Raw genomic sequence first — 20,870 nt, forward strand, 5'->3', positions numbered from 1 at the left:
TAAATTTTTTACACAAAATATTTTGACATAAACTTTTTATACGTTAAATTTACCCAATTTGAAAAATCTTTATCATTTTGAGAATACAGACTTCTTGACTATTGTCTTTAATTCATAAAGACTGTTTTCTAACATTAAAATTACCCCATTTGTTACATCTTTACAATTTTGAGATTAACGATTGTCTTTCATTGAAAACATTTTATTGGTTTTTATTTGACGTTTAAATTGATAACATATTTAAAAAGACATTTCATTGTAATTGGCAACAGGTTTCATTGTGATTGATTTCATTCTAGAGGAAAGGAACAATTTTCAAGAAATTGATCTGTTTTCTTTGACAACTGAGATTTCAACAAAATTTCTTTGTGATTTATTTCATTTGATCTCATATCTACCATTTTGAATAAATTCATCTGAGAGTGTGTTTCGGCTTTTTAAAATTCGGAAAAATTCCATTTTGTATAACTTATTACAGTCTTCATTGCCAACAGAGATTCTGTTTTCAAATCATGCCAAGAGGAAAGAATAAACATACAGGGCGGTCGTGTGATGAGAAAAAGAAACATCGAGAAGTAATGAGGAGGAGAAAGGAACAACTGACTCAGCAAGAAACAACACAAAATCTCCGAGATAATCCAGAAATAAACAAGGAGAGAAGGGCACAACAGACACAGCCAGAAACATCTCACTGTCTCCAAGATAGTCAGGGTACACAGCGGGAGAGAAGTGCACATGAGACGAACCAGGAGAGAAGGGCACAAGAGACACAGCCTGAAACATCTCAGTGTCTAGAAGATAGACAGGGGAGACAGCGGGAGAGAAGTGTACATGAGATGCAGCAAAAAACAACTCAACATCTCAGAAATAAACGAGAGAGGGAGCAGGAGAGAACAACTCAAGAGACAGAGCCAGAAAGAAGTCAACGTCTCAGAAATAAACGAGAGAATGAGCAGGAGAGAAGGACTCGAGAGACAGAGCCAAAAAGAAGTCAACGTCTCATCAATAAACAAGAGTTGGAGCAGGAGAGAAGAACACAAGAGACAGAGCCAGAAATAAGTCAACGTCTCAGAAATAAACGAGAGAGGGAGCAGGAGAGAAGGACTCGAGAGACAGAGCCAAAAAGAAGTCAACGTCTCAGAAATAAACGAGAGAGGGAGCAGGAGATAAGGACTCGAGAGACAGAGCCAAAAAGATGTCAACGTCTCAGAAATAAACGAGAGAGGGAGCAGGAGAGAAGGACTCGAGAGACAGAGCCAAAAAGAAGTCAACGTCTCAGAAATAAACGAGAGAGGGAACAGGAGATAAGGACTCGAGAGACAGAGCCAAAAAGAGGTCAACGTCTCAGAAATAAACGAGAGAGGGAGCAGGAGAGAAGAACTCCAGAGACGGAGCAAGAAAAAAGTCAACGTCTCAGAAATAAACAAGAGAGGGACCTGGAGAGAATAACTCAAGAGACAGAGCCAGAAACAAGTCAGCGTCTCAGAAATAAACGAGAGAGGGAGCAGGAGAGAAGAACTCAAGAAATGCATCAAGAAACATTTTCTTCATATTTATCTATCTATCTATTATTCTATAAAACTCTCGCCCCATCCGTCCGACATCCGTCCGGCTGCCTGCCTGCCTTTCGATTCGTTCCCGCCGTGCGATGTCACAATGCCCGATGCTCGCGGACGTCCAATCGCCATGCCCGACGCTCGCGGACGTCCAATCGGAACGGATCCATTTACATGTACGGCTTCCGGCCGCATTTCTTCCAATTCTTCCATCGCATATCCCTGCAACTCCGAAACCGGACGCAGATTCGCCGACGTCTTTTCCATTTCGGTAGAGATTTCACTTTTCTTTCTAAGTATCTGCTCCTCATTACATTCCGTCGTGTTTAAGTACATGTTTTTAATCAAATCCTTCCCCCCCCCCCCCAATATTTCAAAACTAAACTGGCTTCTCACTCATAGATTCAGCACCAGCCCCTGCTGAACGTTCCATCGTGTGATGTCACAATGCCCAATGCTCACAGATGTCCAATCGGAATGGATTCATTTACATATGCCTATGTCAGAACTTTCATATGAAGAAAGACTGGATAGACTCGCTTAATCAAATCCTTCCCCCCCCCCCCCAATATTTCAAAACTAAACTGGCTTCACACCCACAGAAGCTTCACCAGCCCCAGCCCCTGCTGAACGTTCCAACGTGTGATGTCACAATGCCCAATGCTCACATACGCAAAAGTGTAATGCCTTCTCCCCCCCCCCCCCAGTTTTTCAAATACAAACTGGCTTCTCCCCCATACAAGCAGCCATTTCGGTAGACATTTCACTTTCCCTTCCAGCTATCCACTCCTCATTACATTTCGTTATGTTTATGTCCATTTTTTTCATTAAAACCATCTCCTCCCCCCCCCCCCCCCTCACTCATTTTGTCGCCTCCTGCTGGCCAGCGACCATAACGGCTGCTGGCGCCCGCAGCACAACCTCAAGCGACGCCATTTAAAAACGGCCTTTCGGTGACGGCACTACTTCGAGGACCACGTCTCCCGTGAGGGCTGCGGGTAGGCAACGGCTGTGTTGGGGCATTATACTTTTAAGGCTCTGTGTGTGGGGATGCTTCGTGTGTGTGATGCCGCCCCGCCACACCCCCCCCCCCCCCCCCCCGCGTTGCCGAGACGGACCCGACTTCGACGACTTCAAGATACGCTATTTTAAGACGGCCGGAACCCGACTTCGACGACCACGTCTCCCCTGGGGGCTACAGGTAGGGAACGGTCTTTATACACTTTTCCAACTCTGTGTGTGGGGGTGGTTAGTGTGTGTGATGCCGCCCCCCCCCCCCCCCCAGTGGGGGCTACGGGTAGGGAACGGCTGCGTTGGGGGATCAGACCCAACGGGTTTGCCATTGGTCGTCGTGTTTAAGTGCACGTTTTTAATCAAATCCTAACCCACCCCCCCCCCAATATTTCAAAAATAAACTGGCTTCTCACCCATAGAAGCATCACCAGCCCCAGCCCCTGGTGAACGTTCCATCGTGTGATGTCACAATGCCCAATGTTCAAATACATCGTTGCCATAGAGGGAGTACAGAGAAGGTTCACCAGGCTGATTCCTGGGATGTCAGGACTTTCATATGACGAAAGACTGGATAGACTCGGTTTGTACTCGCTAGAATTTAGAAGATTGAGGCGGTATCTTATAGAAACTTACAAAATTCTTAAGGGGTTGGACAGGCTAGATGCAGGAAGATTGTTCCAGATGTTGGGGAAGTCCAGAACAAGGGGTCACAGTTTAAGGATAAGGGGTAAATCTTTTAGGACCGAGATGAGAAAAACATTTTTCACACAGAGAGTGGTGAATCTCTGGAATTCACTGGCACAGAAGGTAGTTGAGGCCTGTTCATTGGCTGTATTTAAGAGGGAGTTAGATGTGGTCCTTGTGGCTAAAGGGATCAGGGGGTATGGAGAGAAGGCAGGTACAGGATACTGAGTTGGATGATCAGCCACGATCATATTGAATGGTGGTGCAGGCTCGAAGGGCCGAATGGCCTACTCCTGCACTTAATTTCAATGGTTCTATGTTTCCCTCTCCGCACCCCTCTCCCACCCCTCCCTCTCTCCCCCCCCCCCCCTCCCCTCTCTCCGCCACCCCCTTCCTCCTACCCCTCTGTCCCTCTTCCATCACTCCCCCTACCCCCCTCCACCTCCCTCCCCACTCATTCCCCTCTCTCCCCCACCCCTCTCCCCCTCCCTCCCTCCTTCCCTACCTCCCCATCCTCCCCCTCCACCACATCTCTCTCCCCATCCCCCTCTCTCACCCCCCTACCCCGCTCTCCTTTCCCTCCCAAATCTGTCCCATTTCCTCCACCTCCTCTCCCCTCCCTCCCCTCTTCACATCCCCCCGCCCTCCCCCCACCTGTGTGTTTGGGGGTTGGTTAATATGAGTTTGATGCCGCAGCCCCCCCTCCCCCCCCCCTGCAAAACGCCGTTGGGGAAACAGACCCAACGGGTCTGCACTTGGTCTAGTATAATATATATGTGTGTGTGTGTGTGTGTGTGTGTGTGTGTGTGCGCGTGCGTGCGCGCGTGCGTGCGCGTGTGCGTGTGCGTGTGCGTGTGCGTGTGCGTGTGCGTGTGCGTGTGCGTGTGCGTGTGCGTGTGTGTGTGCGTGTGTGTGTGCGTGTGTGTGTGCGTGTGTGTGTGTGTGTGTGTGTGTGTGTGTGTGTGTGTGTACACACACATATATATATTTATATTCCATAGGGTATCATAGGGTGGCGCCGTATGATGGCAGCCTCGCCAACGGGTCTGCCCTAGGTCTAGTATATATAGGGGAAGGGGAGGGGAAGAGTGTGACGTGAGAGGGGACGGGTGGGGGAGAAGAGGGGTAGAGGGGAGAGGGAGAGGATGCAGGAGAGGGGGAGTGGAGGAAGAGAGGTGCAGATAAAGTAAAGGTGAAGAGGGAGGAGGTGCTCCGCGCGTATCATGCACCAACGCTGCGGGGGGCGTTGCGCGAGCGTACTTGGCATGGTGCGGGAAGTGGGGGGGGGGGGGGTGGTGGAGAAGAGCCGGGCTGCCAAATGAACAGAGAGAGAGAGAGAGAAGCGGCTTCTGACTGTAAACCCACAGCTGGAATGAGCGCGCAAGGCTTCACGAGCTACGCCAACAACGATGATAAGGTTCAGCGCGTGAGGAGTCGCTGCCCCGAGATGTGTCGAACAAAGAAGCTACAGCGGAACCGAATTTGTCCTGCAGAAGTTTCTTGATCTCTCTGCGCCTTTAATCCACAGCGGCAGGGTGGGGCGGGGCCTGGAGGCATGAGTGCCTGGCTTGGTCGGCATGTTGGCATTGTGACGTCAAGCAGCTCGTGAGTCCGGTTTACATTTTAAAATTAATGAGTGGGGGTGGGGGATTTTATTAAAAAATGTGAACATAAAAATGTCTAAATTTAATGAGGAGTCTCAGCGTGTGGTGTTGGCGGACCAAGGAATCAAAGGGCCTAATCTGAAAAAATATCTGAAAATAAAATCTGACACACACACACACACACACACACACACACACACACACACACACACACACACACACACACACACACACACACACACACACACACACACACACACACACACACACACACACACACACACACAGCTTTAATATATAGATTGATAGGTATATGTATACATACTTATCCTTTTAATTATTTCGTGTATTTTAGATTGACGTCCCCTTGAATAGTGTGTAGGTTGTCATTCCCACCTGCTAATAAACTTGCCTTAGTAAAATTAAAGGGATAAATGTCTCATACGTACAGGCAGATATGTAGTTTAACGTACATGGTAAATGGTAGGGAATTGAAGAATGTAGGTGAACAGAGGGATCTGGGAATAACTGTGCACAGTTCCCTGAAAGTGGAATCTCATGTAGATAGGGTGGTAAAGAAAGCTTTTGATGTGCTGGCCTTTATAAATCAGAGCATTGAGTATAGAAGTTGGGATGTAATGTTAAAATTGTACAAGGAATTGGTGAGGCCAATTCTGGAGTATGGTGTACAATTTTGGTCGCCTAATTATAGGAAGGATGTCAACAAAATAGAGAGAGTACAGAGGAGATTTACTAGAATGTTGCCTGGGTTTCAGCAACTAAGTTACAGAGAAAGGTTGAACAAGTTAGGGCTTTATTCTTTGGAGCGCAGAAGGTTAAGGGGGGGACTTGATAGAGGTTTTTAAAATGATGAGAGGGATAGACAGAGTTGACGTGGAAAAGCTTTTCCCACTGAGAGTAGGGAAGATTCAAACAAGGGGACATGACTTGAGAATTAAGGGACTGAGGTTTAGGGGTAACATGAGGGGGAACTTCTTTACTCAGAGAGTGGTAGCTGTGTGGAATGAGCTTCCAGTGAAGGTGGTGGAGGCAGGTTCGTTTTTATCATTTAAAAATAAATTGGATAGTTATATGGATGGGGAAGGAATGGAGGGTTATGGTCTGAGCGCAGGTATATGGGACTAGGGGAGTATATGTGTTCGGCACGGACTAGAAGGGTCGAGATGGCCTGTTTCCGTGCTGTAATTGTTATATGGTTATATGGTTATATGGTTAACGTACCATCAATGTCTTCCAAATGGTCTTGTAAATCAATATAAATCAGGCATCACCGAAAGACACAGCAGAGTAAACACAGCTCAATCCCAAATATATTGATCATTGGGAGATTGTTCAACGAACAAAGGATTCATTTACTCCTAATACACAGAATTATCATTTGATGTTTTGTTTATTGCAAAAGGCACTTTAGAACTTTTCCTTCTTCCAAATGGTCTTGGAAGAAAATATACATCAGGCACCACCGAAAAACAGAGCCTAATTCCACAAAATTACTGATAAGCAGAGGTCCTGTTAGCCTTTCGACTTAATTTTATAGTTTTACGACTGCCCTTTGTCCATTGGCAACAGGGAACAGAATCTGACTTTAGAAGACGGAAGTGAGTATAATTTCCACATGCTCAGTTTCATTGTTCTTTAAAGCACAGATTTATAATAACACATGAAGAGGACTTAAGCATTTTAAAGCAATCTACCTATACCCATCCCTTGCTGTCTTGTTGAAGCTTTGCAATTCACCATTGCACAGCAAGGGATAGGGATAGGCAGATTGCTCCTTCTTCTTGCGTTTGAGGCATCAGGAGTCTGGAGCAGGATGTTGCCATTCGGTTCAATATCCGTCGGTGACCGCCTTAAAAGGGCGCGTGATCCGGTTTGGCCCCAACCTGTCTCTGTTCGTTGTCGTTCGCCCGGCTGAGGTAAGTTGACAAGGCTCACCACGGGGAGGTCGACAACATGAGTCCCCGGTAGATTGTTTAAAACGATTAAAGTCCTTTTCATGTGATATTATAATATAGTGTTTAAAAAAAAGTTGAGACTGAGTATGTGGAACACCCCACTCCCCGAATTCCCGCTTAATCCTCTTCCTTCCCCATCCCTTTGCCTCTCCCTTACCTCTCCCTCCCCCCCCCCCTCCTAGAGTTGGCCAACCCCCTCGCCCTTCCCCCTATGCCCCCATCCTTCGGTCTCCCACCCCCTCCTATTAGTCAGTTTCGCACTGATATGACCGCATCATGCTTGAAATGTCTGCGGCAATCGTTCTTCTGCCGCCAGCCAGCATCTTTCATTCCCATAACCATATAACCATATAACAATTACAGCACGGAAACAGGCCATCTCGACCCTTCTAGTCCGTGCCGAACACATAATCTCCCCTAGTCCCATATACCTGCGCTCAGACCATAACCCTCCATTCCTTTCCCATCCATATAACTATCCAATTTATTTTTAAATGATAAAAACGAACCTGCCTCCACCACCTTCACTGGAAGCTCATTCCACACAGCTACCACTCTCTGAGTAAAGAAGTTCCCCTTCATGTTACCCCTAAACTTCAGTCCCTTAATTCTCAAGTCATGTCCCCTTGTTTGAATCTTCCCTACTCTCAGTGGGAAAAGCTTTTCCACGTCAACTCTGTCTATCCCTCTCATCATTTTAAAAACCTCTATCAAGTCCCCCCTTAACCTTCTGCGCTCCAAAGAATAAAGCCCTAACTTGTTCAACCTTTCTCTGTAACTTAGTTGCTGAAACCCAGGCAACATTCTAGTAAATCTCCTCTGTACTCTCTCTATTTTGTTGACATCCTTCCTATAATTAGGCGACCAAAATTGTACACCATACTCCAGAATTGGCCTCACCAATGCCTTGTACAATTTTAACATTACATCCCAATTTCTATACTCAATGCTCTATTTATAAAGGCCAGCACACCAAAAGCTTTCTTTACCACCCTATCTACATGAGATTCCACTTTCAGGGAACTGTGCACAGTTATTCCCAGATCCCTCTGTTCACCTACATTCTTCAATTCCCTACCATTTACCATGTACGTCCTATTTTGATTTGTCCTGCCAAGATGTAGCACCTCACACTTATCAGCATTAAACTCCATCTGCCATCTTTCAGCCCACTCTTCCAACTGGCATAAATCTCTCTGTAGACTTTGAAAATCTACTTCATTACCCGCAACCCCACCTATCTTAGTATCATCTGCATACTTACTAATCCAATTTACCACGCCATCGTCCAGATCATTGATGTACATGACAAACAACAGTGGACCCAACACAGATCCCTGTGGCACCCCACTCGTCACTGGCCTCCAACCTGACAAACAACCATCCACCATTACTCTCTGGCATCTCCCATTCAGCCACTGTTGAATCCATCTTGCTACTCCACCATTAATACCCAACCATTGAACCTTCTTAACCAACCTTCCATGAGGAACCTTGTCAAAGTGATCCAGTGATCACAATACCATTAGTTTCAATATAATTATGGAGAGGGACAAAACTGGACCTAGGGTTGAGATTTTTGATTGGAGAAAGGCTAACTTTGAGGAGATGCGAAAGGATTTAAAAGGAGTAAATTGGGACAGTTTGTTTTATGGGAAAGATGTGGAAGAGAAATGGAGTACATTTAAAGGTGAAATTTTAAGAGTACAGAATCTTTATGTCCCTGTTCGGTTGAAAGGAAATCGTAAAAATTGTAAAGAGCCATGGTTTTCAAGGGAAATTGGACACTTGTTTCGGAAAAAGAGGGATATCTACAATAGTTATAGGCAGCATGGAGTAAATGAGGTGCTTGAGGAGTATAAAGAATGTAAAAAGAATCTTAAGAAAGAAATTAGAAAAGCTAAAAGAAGATATGAGGTTGCTTTGGCAAGTAAGGTAAAAGTAAATCCGAAGGGTTTCTACCGCTATATTAATAGCAAAAGGATAACGAGGGATAAAATTGGTCCATTAGAGAGTCAGAGTGGCCAACTATCTGCAGAGCCAAAAGAGATGGGGGAGATATTGAACAGATTCTTTTCTTCGGTATTCACCAAGGAGAAGGATATTGAATTATGTGAGGTAAGGGAAACAAGTAGAGTAGCTATGGAAACTATGAGGATCAAAGAAGAGGAAGTACTGACACTTTTGAGAAATATAAAAGTGGATACGTCTCCAGGTCCGGACAGGATATTCCCTAGGACATTGAGGGAAGTTAGTGTAGAAATAGCAGGGGCTATGGCAGAAATATTTCAAATGTCATTAGAAACGGGAATAGTGCCGGAGGATTGGCGTACTGCGCATGTTGTTCCATTGTTTAAAAAGGGGTCTAAGAGTAAACCTAGCAATTATAGACCTATTAGTTTGACGTCAGTGGTGGGCAAATTAATGGAAAGAATACTTAGAGATAATATATATAAGCATCTGGATAAACAGGGTCTGATTAGGAACCGTCAACATGGATTTGTGCCTGGAAGGTCATGTTTAACTAATCTTCTTGAATTTTTTGAAGATGTTACTCGGGAAATTGATGAGGGTAAAGCAGTGGATGTTGTGTATATGGACTTCAGTAAGGCCTTTGACAAGGTTCCTCATGGAAGGTTGGTTAAGAAGGTTCAATGGTTGGGTATTAATGGTGGAGTAGCAAGATGGATTCAACAGTGGCTGAATGGGAGATGCCAGAGAGTAATGGTGGATGGTTGTATGTCAGGTTGGAGGCCAGTGACGAGTGGGGTGCCACAGGGATCTGTGTTGGGTCCACTGTTGTTTGTCATGTACATCAATGATCTGGACGATGGTGTGGTAAATTGGATTAGTAAGTATGCAGATGATACTAAGATAGGAGGGGTTGCGGGTAATGAAGAAGAGTTTCAAAGTCTACAGAGAGATTTATGCCAGTTGGAAGAGTGGGCTGAAAGATGGCAGATGGAGTTTAATGCTGATAAGTGTGAGGTGCTACATCTTGGCAGGACAAATCAAAATAGGACGTACATGGTAAATGGTAGGGAATTGAAGAATGTAGGTGAACAGAGGGATCTGGGAATAACTGTGCACAGTTCCATGAAAGTGGAATCTCATGTAGATAGGGTGGTAAAGAAAGCTTTTGGTGTGCTGGCCTTTATAAATCAGAGCATTGAGTATAGAAGTTGGGATGTAATGTTAAAATTGTACAAGGCATTGGTGAGGCCAATTCTGGAGTATGGTGTACAATTTTGGTCGCCTAATTATAGGAAGGATGTCAACAAAATAGAGAGAGTACAGAGGAGATTTACTAGAATGTTGCCTGGGTTTCAGCAACTAAGTTACAGAGAAAGGTTGAACAAGTTAGGGCTTTATTCTTTGGAGCGCAGAAGGTTAAGGGGGGACTTGATAGAGGTTTTTAAAATGATGAGAGGGATAGACAGAGTTGACGTGGAAAAGCTTTTCCCACTGAGAGTAGGGAAGATTCAAACAAGGGGACATGACTTGAGAATTAAGGGACTGAAGTTTAGGGGTAACATGAGGGGGAACTTCTTTACTCAGAGAGTGGTAGCTGTGTAGAATGAGCTTCCAGTGAAGGTGGTGGAGGCAGGTTCGTTTTTATCATTTAAAAATAAATTGGATAGTTATATGGATGGGAAAGGAATGGAGGGTTATGGTCTGAGCGCAGGTATATGGGACTAGGGGAGATTATGTGTTCGGCACGGACTAGAGGGGTCGAGATGGCCTGTTTCCGTGCTGTAATTGTTATATTATATGGTTTAAGGCCTTACTGAAGTCCATATACACAACATCCACTGCTTTACCCTCATCAATTTCCCGAGTAACATCTTCAAAAAATTCAAGAAGATTAGTTAAACATGACCTTCCAGGCACAAATCCATGTTGACTGTTCCTAATCAGACCCTGTTTATCCAGATGCTTATATATATTATCTCTAAGTATTCTTTCCATTAATTTTCCCACCACTGACGTCAAACTAACAGGTCTATAATTGCTAGGTTTACTCTTAGACCCCTTTTTAAACAATGGAACAACATGCGCAGTACGCCAATCCTCCGGCACTATTCCCGTTTCTAATGACATTTGAAATATTTCTGCCATAGCCCCTGCTATTTCTACACTAACTTCCCTCAATGTCCTAGGGAATATCCTGTCCGGACCTGGAGACTTATCCACTTTTATATTTCTCAAAAGTGTCAGTACTTCCTCTTCTTTGATCCTCATAGTTTCCATAGCTACTCTACTTGTTTCCCTTACCTCACATAATTCAATATCCTTCTCCTTGGTGAATACCGAATACCCATAGGGTGAAAATGTCCTCGGGAATTTCCAAAGACAAGCGGATAGACTTCCAAATGGATTTTTTTTTCAAATAAATTTATTTTCGAAATTACTATGCTGTCTTATTAAACCTACTTTCTAAATCTAGTTGCTCTGTCGTATAAATGTGGCATGTGATTAAACATTTTAATTTTAAGATAACGCGTCTACTCCTCTCCTTCCTCCTCTGCCCTTTCGAGTTCGGTGGAATCCAGGGCCACTTCTTGGTAGTCCTTCTCCAGCGACGCCATGTCCTCCCGCGCGTCCTGGAACTCTCCTTCCTCCAGCCCCTCTCCCACGTACCAGTGGACAAAGGCCCGCTTGGCGTACATCTTGTCGAACTTCAGGTCCAGGCGGGTCCAGGCCATGGCGATGGCGGTAGTGTTGCTCAGCATGCAGAGCGCGCGTTGCACCTTGGCCAGGTCGCCCCCAGGCACCACGGTCGGGGGCTGATAGTTGATGCCCACCTGCGGGGGTAGGGAAAGTGTAGACATTGAATGTCACTTCCTGGGCCCATGTGAACAAGCGAGCTCCTCCCAACCCCTCCGCAGTGTGAACCCCGTGTTTTGTGGTGAACTGCAAAGCGCCTGTTCCCCTGGCGAGCGCGTTGGAAAGGGGAATGTATCAATTAAGAGATTATCCCAATTCTTTACTTCTTCCCCTATCAGAAGCTCAATTTTACCTGGAGTATTTTTACAGACCGATTACCGGATAGCAAGAGATACTTCGGCCCACCGTCTCCAGGCACATGAATTCCTACAAATCTACCCAGTCTCCTCCATCCCCTGCGCCCGCATGAGGACAGGATGTCTCCTGTAAATGTTAGGACCCGGTGAGAATGTTCCCATTGGATGACTACATAGCGTTGGGGTGTTGAGTAGTGAGGGCACAGTGGCGACAGAGGGGGAGGTCCTTGTTCAATTATTGTCGATGAAAGCAGTGACATCTACTTAACATTTCTAGCTGTGCAGTTTACCTGAGGTATCTGACAAACATAGCCAATACCCTCCTCCACCGGGTACAGATGATTTTGTCTCAAACCCTTCACTTACCTTGAATCCGGTTGGACACCAGTCCACGAACTGGATGCTGCGCTTGCTCTTGATGGTGGCGATGGCGGCGTTGACGTCCTTGGGGACCACGTCCCCACGGTACAACATGCAGCACGCCATGTATTTGCCCTGGCGGGGGTCGCACTTCACCATCTGGTTGGCCGGCTCGAAGCAGGCGTTGGTGATTTCAGGGACCGACATTTGCTCGTGGTAAGCCTTCTCGGCCGAGATCAGGGGCGCGTAGGTGGCGAGCGGGAAGTGGATGCGCGGGTAGGGGACCAGGTTGGTTTGGAACTCAGTCAGGTCCACGTTGAGGGCGCCGTCGAAGCGAAGCGATGCGGTGATGGACGACACTATCTGCGCGATCAGGCGGTTGAGGTTGGTGTAGGTGGGGCGCTCGATGTCCAGGTTCCGCCGACACACGTCGTAAATTGCCTCGTTGTCCACCATGAAGGCGCAATCGGAATGCTCCAGGGTGCAGTGGGTGACCAGCACCGCGTTGTAGGGCTCGACCACGGCGGTGGAGATCTGCGGCGCCGGGTAGACGGAAAACTCTAGCTTGGATTTCTTGCCGTAGTCGACGGAGAGCCTCTCCATGAGGAGGGAGGTGAAGCCCGAGCCGGTGCCGCCACCGAAACTGTGGAAGATCAGGAACCCCTGCAGTCCGGTGCATTGGTCAGCCTGTGGGGGGAGAAAAGCGGAAATTGTTAATGGAAAACCACATATTACGTTCGCGAGCTACCTGGTTACCATTACGGTTGGGCATGAGTGGATGGCTTTGGGAAGATCGAATGCAATTGTTCTTTCACTTCCACTCAACACTTTACATAGAAAGCAAGATGGCAGTCGGATCTCGTCCCATTCCTCTGCATTGGGCCCGACCCAACTGTAGAAATGGCTTTCGAACGTCTTAGGTGTAATTGGCGGCCCACGAGTGAATGAGAAGGCCTTAACTTTGCTCTGACGTGTAAATAAAGTTCGGGCTAGGCCTCATTCGGTGTGTACAATACATTTCCGGTTGCCGTCTTCGATGAATGCCGTGGTGGCTTGGGCGAAGTTGCAGAAGAGGATTACTAGAAAGAATGTTTCACCAGAGAGGGTATTACAATGCAATACAATACGGTTTTATTCGTCACATGTGAAATGAATTTGCCAGCAGCGGTACAATGAAAAAGAACACACAAAAACACACCAAGAATTTAACACCAACATCCTCCACTGTGGTGGAAGGCACAACGTTTGGCCAGTCCTCCCCCATTTCCCCCTCGTGGTCGGGACCTCAACCCTCCGCAGCCCTCGCTGCGGGCGACCAGATGAATGAAAGTCAAGGTAAGTCCTGCATCGATGCCTCCCCCTCCGGAGATCGCGGCTTCAGGTTGGTGTAGGCCGCAAGCCAGCGGTCGATCATTTATTGTACGCGCCGCAGCCAGAAGCACCGCAGACCGCAGGGCCGGCAGTCGAAGTCGAAGCTCCCCTCCAGGGATCCCCATCGAGGGACCCCGCTTCCGATGGTAAGTCCATGCCCCGCCCGCGGTAGAAGTTGGCCGCGGGCCGGCAGTCGGAGTGGAAGCTTCTTCCTCTCCCTGGTCGCCAGCGAGGGATCCCAGGCTGCAGACGTCGCGCTGGCCGGAGCTCTGCAGATCGCGGCCCCAGGCTGCCGCGGGCTAGTGAACTGAGCGCTCCCTTCCGGCGACCCCCAGCGTGTGCTCGCCCGCTCCACGCCGAGAATCCGCGCTGCGCCCGCAGCTGAAGCCCCGGGAGTGTCTCCGGAAAGGCCGCCGGATCCTCGTTGTTAGGCCACGGGGGAGGCGACCTGGAAAAAGTCGCCTCTCCGTGGAGGAGGTGACCGAAACGGTTTCCACCTTACCCCCCCCCCCCCACACCACCTCCACACAATACACACAAATAAACATTAAAAACACTAAAAAAAATAAAAAGTTGAAAAAAACGGACACGCTGCTAGCAGGGCTGCACGACTTGGAGCGCCCCCACCGACACTAACATTACACTATTAACACTATTAGCTCTCAGGCATAGCCCCGCCAGACAGTAGACGAGCAGGAGCCAGCATGAAGGAGCACCAACGGCAGACAACAAATGAACGACATCCAATGCTTGGCCTGACACCATTTCCGAGCCGACTAATGTCGAGGTAAATTTGTCTTCACTGTGCGACGCCGCTTGAGGCTGGCATTACAATAGGTTAAGCACGAGTCTCCATATGGGGTGATAGCATCTCCACTCTACCTCCCTCAAATACAATGGGACTAACGGCAAGTGAGTAACTCCCGCCTGGTGCACACACATCTTTGGGCCAGATGGAAAGCCACAATCGATTGAGAAGTGGTGTTGGCAGAGCCAAAGTGTCTTTGAACAATTGGGAGTATAACTCCAACTATTGAACCGCAAAGAACGGAACACCTACTGAAATGGCCTCAACTGGATGTTCACGATGGAACTGCAGATGCTGGAAAATCGAAGGTACACCAAAATGCTGGAGAAACTCAGCGGGTGCAGCAGCATCTATGAAGCGAAGAAAATAGGTAACGTTTCAGGGTCGAAACCCTTCTTCAGAAGCGTTACCTATTTTATTCGCTCCATAGATGCTGCTGCACCCGTTGAGTTTCTCCAGCATTCTTGTGTACCTTTGGCCGCAACTGGATAACCGATGCGCAGCTGCCGATCTAGCTGCCTGTAATGAAGATGCCGAGAGGTGTGTTCAGCACTGACTGAACAATATCTAATCTTGTAGAAACATAGAAACATAGAAAATAGGTGCAGGAGTAGGCCATTTGGACCTTCGAGCCTGCACCGCCCTTCAATATGGTCATGGCTGATCATCCAACTCAGTACCCTGAACATGCCTTCTCTCCATACCCCCTGATCCCTTTAGCCACAAGAGCCACATCTAACTCCCTCTTAAATATAGCAAATGAACTAGCCTCAACTACCTTCTGTGGCAGAGAATTCCACAGATTCACCACTCTCTGTGTGAAAAATGTTTTCCTCATCTGGGTCCTAAAAGATTTCCCCCTTATCCTTAAACTGTGACCCCGTATTCTAGACTTCCCCAACATCGGGAACAATCTTCCTGCATCTAGCCTGTCCAACCCCTTAAGAATGTTGTAAGTTTCTATAAGATCCCCCCTTGTGATGTGGACTGGATAAGAAAAAGCTCTCATGCGAGGTCGGATAAATGTGGACTATGTTCTCTGAAACATGGAAGTTCGAGGGGAGACGTGATAGAGGTGCATAAAAAATATGAAAGACAGGGATAGGGAACTTTTTGCAGAACCCATTTCTCATGTTGGAAATGTCAAGGTAGAATGGTCATGGTTTCAAGGTATGGTCAGAGCGCAATAGAAATACTCAGGGTGCTCCCGGATAGGAAGCTCCCTGGTGTGCGGTGATAATGAAGGAATTCTGGGAAATTCTATTGCGAATCAACTTACCACCTTCCGGATACGGTCCAGGACTAAGTCAACGATCTCCTTGCCGATGGAGCAGTGGCCTCTGGCGTAGTTATTGGCCGCGTCCTCTTTGCCGGTGATGAGCTGCTCCGGGTGGAACAGCTGCCTGTAGGTGCCGGTCCGCACCTCATCTGCAGAGGGACGGGAGCAGAAAATGGAGAATCAACCTGCGCTCCACATACGACCCTCCACGAATGTCAGGGTAGGATTTGTGATATTGCAGAACATATCAGTATTCTTCCTCCTGCCGCCTTACCAATCACCGTGGGCTCCAGATCGACGAACACGGCTCGTGGGACGTGCTTGCCCGCCCCCGTCTCGCTGAAGAAGGTGTTGAAGGAATCGTCACCGCCCCCGATGGTCGAGTCGCTCGGCATCTGTCCATCCGGCTGGATCCCGTGCTCCAGGCAATACAGCTCCCAGCAAGCGTTGCCGATCTGGCACCCGGCCTGGCCGATGTGGATTGAAATACATTCCCGCTGGTGGCGAGGAGAAAAACAAGAAGATAATATTTACAATTACAAATTATTGACACCAGAGGGACTGGGACGTAACAGATGACGGATCACCTATCCCTTCACAATTGTAATAGATATTTTCGGTGGTCTGTTACAATTGACACCCCGTCCGCCAATAAATGCACACGTATAAACAACAAAACACACGATGAATATTTGTGGAAGACGTCATCCATTAGGGCAAGGTACAGCTGCGGATGAGGAACTAATGTGGCCTTGTTCTACTTGGATGTCATCTCGATTAGCGACACCTCCGCCCAATGTGTGAATGGAACATCTGGTCAACAGATAGAACCGGACTTGAAAGGTGATTGGTGAGCGCTCCGCCATGAGGACATCGCCTCTCGCCAATCGGATGCCCGGCTCGATGGAACGCAGCTGCGCTGGGGGTTCTGTCACGTGGGCTCACCATCCTCTCTCTGTTGTCGCGGCGGTCGATGGCGGATGTCGCCACTCGCCCTACTTATACCGCGGCCCGGCTGAGCAAGAACGGCCTCTGATTGGCCTCGCGGGACAATTGACCCGCGGTTGCTCGGAGGCATTGTAGTAAACAAAATCCGGCGAATTGTCCGCGGTAATGTTCGTCACAAGTGAGTTGAGGAATAGCACTTAGCAACGAGCAGATGAGGCTTGTCTTCTTCCCATCAGCCAACATCTGCCAGCCACCATCCCCTCTCCCAACACGCCCATCTGCATCCAAAGGAGAGGGTGGGATCACATGGCACAGAAACGGGACTTTCGGCCCACCCCTCTTATCCTGACTATCGCACCCACGCTATTCCCATGCCCGCGCATTCCATCTTCTTCCCTCTAACGTCGGGCAGAAGATATTAAACCTTGTAAGCCCGTACGACCAGATTCCGGGCAGATTCCTCCCCAGTGTTATCAGCCACTTGACCTCTTATAAACTAAGGGATTTATTCCCGATCGTTCAATCTATATTGTTGCGGACCTTGCATTTTGTTATCTGCACTTACTCAGCAGCTGTAACATTACGATCTGCACGCCCATTCAGTTTTTCGTTTCAACTACCTGTTGTACTCATGTGCAGGATGACCTGTTGTACTCATGTACAAGAGACTATAATCTGAATGGTGGCTTATTAAGAAAAGGGGAGATGCAACGAGACCTGGGCGTCATGGTACACCAGTCATTGAAAGTAGGCATGCAGGTGCAGCAGGCAGTGAATAATGCGAATGGCATGTTAGCATACATAGCAAAAGGATTTTAGTATAAGAGCAGGGATGTTCAACTGCAGTTGTACAGGGGCTTGGTGAGACCACATCTGAAGTATTGCGTACAGTTTTGGTCTCCTAATCTGAGGAAAGACATTCTTTCCACAGAAGGAGTACAGATAAAGTTCACCAGATTGCTTCCTGTGATGTCAGGACTTTCATATGAAGAAAGACTGGATAGACTCGTCTTGTACTCGCAAGAATTTAGAAGATTGAGGGAGGATCTTATAGAAACTTACAGAATTCTTAAGGGATTGGACAGGCTAGATGAAGGAAGACGATTCCCGATGTTGGGGAAGTCCTTAAAACAAGGGGTCACAGTTTAAGGATAAGGGGGAAGTCTTTTAAGATCGAGATGACATTAAAAATATTCGCACAGAGAGTGGTGAATCTGTGGAATTATCTGCCACAGAATGTATTTGAGGCCAGTTCATTGGTTATATTTAAGAGTGAGTTAGATGCGGCCCTTGTGGCTAAAGGGATCAGGGGGTATGGAGAGAAGGCAGGATACTGAGTTGGATGATCAGCCATGATCATATTTAAAGGCGGTGCAGGTTCGAAGGGCCGAAATGCCTACTCCTGCACCTATTTTAGGTGTCTATGTTTCTATGATCGGATCCGGTATGGTCTGGTACTTTATTAGTCACATTATGGTACTTTATTGAAATTGATGTTTGTATAGAGTTCAGTACATGTATCACAAGAACAAGAATAGCCTGCAAACCAAAGCTTGTCATTATATCTCGGTGCACGTGTCACTATCAAATCAATACCACTACGATGGGGTACAATTCATATTATCAACCCTGTCTCCGTCTCCCCCCCCCCTTAACTCCCTGCTCTCCGTCGGCAGCAAACTCAGTCTTTACGGTCTTTTCCCCCTCACCAAAACATTCCATTCCAGGAAACATCCTGACGAAACTTCTCTACATCCTCTCCAGTGCAGGCACGTCCTCCCTATCATGTGGACACCAGAATCTTAAACCTGCTGGAGAACCCACGCATGAGACATCCAGACACGATACCCCGGCAATCAGGCCCCACGTGTCACGTTCCTTAGGGGTGTGAGAAGCAGGGACTGCAATGCCCATGTGACACTATGGAAACTGAACGGAAACCGCTGGAAACTTTGCGCCCCACTCAAGGTTTCCGTGCGGTTCTCGGAGGTTGCAGGTGGTTGCCGGAGGTTGCATGTAGTGGAAGCAGGTAGGGAGACTGACAAAAACCTCTGGGAAACTACGGGAACCGCACGGAAAACTTGGGAGGGGCAAAAAGTCTCCTAAGGTTTCCGTTCAGGTTACCTAAGTGGGACAGGTGCATTACATAATTTAGGAAGTATGAGGTCGAGCACTCGATTAGCCGGGTCAGAGAAGGCAACGGAACGACTTCATAGAGTCGTACAACTGTACAGCACGCAACCAGGTTCTTCGCCCAACCTTGTCCATGCCGATCAGGTTATATTACTGGCCTAGTCCTACCTACCTGTATTTAGCCCATATCCCTCGCAACCTTACCAGTTCATATATCTGTCCAAATGCTTAAAAACAATCTTACCTCCAACCGCTCCATTCGCTTCTTCTGGCAGCTCGTTCCGGACTCGCACTCCCCTTTAAGTGAGAAACTGCCCTTCACTAATCTCGCTCCTTTAACCGGAAGACTATACCCTCTAATTTATGAACCATCTATCCTGAAGAAACGATGGGTCACTTTATCCACATCCACCGTGATCTAATGCCTTTCATTAAATAGGATAAACCTCCCAGCCTATCTCATATCTCCCTTTAACCGAGGAGCGCAGATCCGAATCACAGACGTGGCAGGAAGTGGGATTAGCAAATGGCCCGGCTACGTCAGGTGCGGTTTGGACACAATGTGTTCGATAAATCGCTGAGGCTGCATTTTTAATCAAACGATTCACCCCTTATTGACATGTTGTTTCTCATGCCAATAAGGGATGACCTCTAGTGCTAGACTGCCCCGACTAGTGGAAAAGTCCTCTCCACATCGACCCTCTCCAAGCCTTTCACTATTCTGCATGTTTCAATGGGGTCCCCCCACATGTTTATCTGCAGATGCTGCCTTGCCCATTGCCTTCCCCAGCACTTTATGTTTCGCTGAAGATTTTAACACCGGCTCGACAGTTGGTATATTTCAGAGCGGAAATGTTAATGACAAAAATACTCCAATAATTTGTTTTAAGGCAGAGATAGATAGATTATTGATTAGTGCCTTCAGCGGTTACGACATGCTGTTTATACTTATATGTGCGTGTTTTCGTTAACCGACCCGTTAGGCTGCCGCAAGGAATCATTTAAGAGTTCCGTTGCCCGTGCATAGGACCATTAAACACACTTGGTTCGTGTTCTACAACTCTTGTCGTCCCCCAAACTGGATCGTGCTATTGCATTGTTATTTCTTAAACACCACCTAGTCAGTCGCATCTCTAGAAAGGCCTAACAACATCAATGGCCAGATAACGAGAAGGTAGGAGGCAAAAAGTATGTCGACTCATCCAATTTAGCGCCATTATCAGCATACGATATTTGGCAAATTCTATCTACACAAGCTTCTTAATGTATGGCTGGTACACTATGCACTAAAGAAGGATCTAGCAGCAGTCAATGGAAGTGTCTCAAGGGAGTCAGCAGTATCCAGCTATCTGCCCTCTACACTATCATTTGTGAAGCAGAGCATTGACCCAAAATATCAACAATTCCATTTCCTCGATTATGCTGCTCAATCTGCTGAATTCTTCCAGCCGTTTGAGGAAGGACATTCTTGCTATTGAGGGACGCAACGTACGTTTACAAGTTTAATTCCCGGGATGTCGGGACTGTCATGTGCAGAGAAAATGGAGCGGCTGGGCTTGTATATTCTGGAGTTCAGAAGGATGAGAGGGTGTCTTATTGAAACCTATAACATTATTAAGTGTGTGGACACGCTAGAGGCAGGAAACATGTTCCCGATGTTGGGGGCGTCCAGAACCAGGGGCCACAGTTTAAGAATAAGGGACAAGTCATTTAGAACGGAGACGGGTAAACACTTTTTTCACACAGAGAGTTCTGAAACTGTGGAATGTTCTGCCTCAGAAGGCGGTGGAGGCCGGTTCTTTGGATACTTTCAAGAGAGAGCTAGATAGGGATCTTACAGATAACGGAGTCAGGGGATATGGGGAGAAGGCATGAACGGGGTACTGATTGGACATGATCGGCCATGATCACATTGAATGGAGGTGTTGGCTCTAAGGGCCGAATGGCCTACTGAACTTCCTTGTTGCCATGTACTATGTGTGATGTATATAGTCAGTAGTATACGTTGCATTTTAGTCTTAGTAGTTCTCGGTAGTTTTGCATTTCGCTTTTAATTCTTTAAGAGAGTGAGGATGTGCATTAGTGTCACTCAGAATGTGGCTCCGCCCACAGG

General features: G+C 47.3%; 1 protein-coding gene across 1 annotated transcript; it reads right to left on the bottom strand.

Moving 5' to 3' along the window:
• Positions 1 to 11,339: 11,339 nt before the first annotated feature.
• LOC116969107 (tubulin alpha-1D chain-like) lies at positions 11,340 to 16,158 on the bottom strand. The gene is made up of 4 exons (XM_033016056.1): positions 15,951 to 16,158; positions 15,677 to 15,825; positions 12,225 to 12,905; positions 11,340 to 11,639 (listed from the first exon to the last, which is right to left on the bottom strand). The coding sequence occupies exons 1-4, from the start codon at positions 16,069 to 16,071 to the stop codon at positions 11,340 to 11,342; spliced, it is 1,251 nt and encodes a 416-aa protein (XP_032871947.1). The 5' UTR covers positions 16,072 to 16,158.
• Between the last annotated feature and the right edge of the window lie 4,712 nt (positions 16,159 to 20,870).

Source organism: Amblyraja radiata, unplaced genomic scaffold (assembly GCF_010909765.2).
Source record: "Amblyraja radiata isolate CabotCenter1 unplaced genomic scaffold, sAmbRad1.1.pri S104, whole genome shotgun sequence".
NCBI lineage: Eukaryota > Metazoa > Chordata > Chondrichthyes > Rajiformes > Rajidae > Amblyraja > Amblyraja radiata.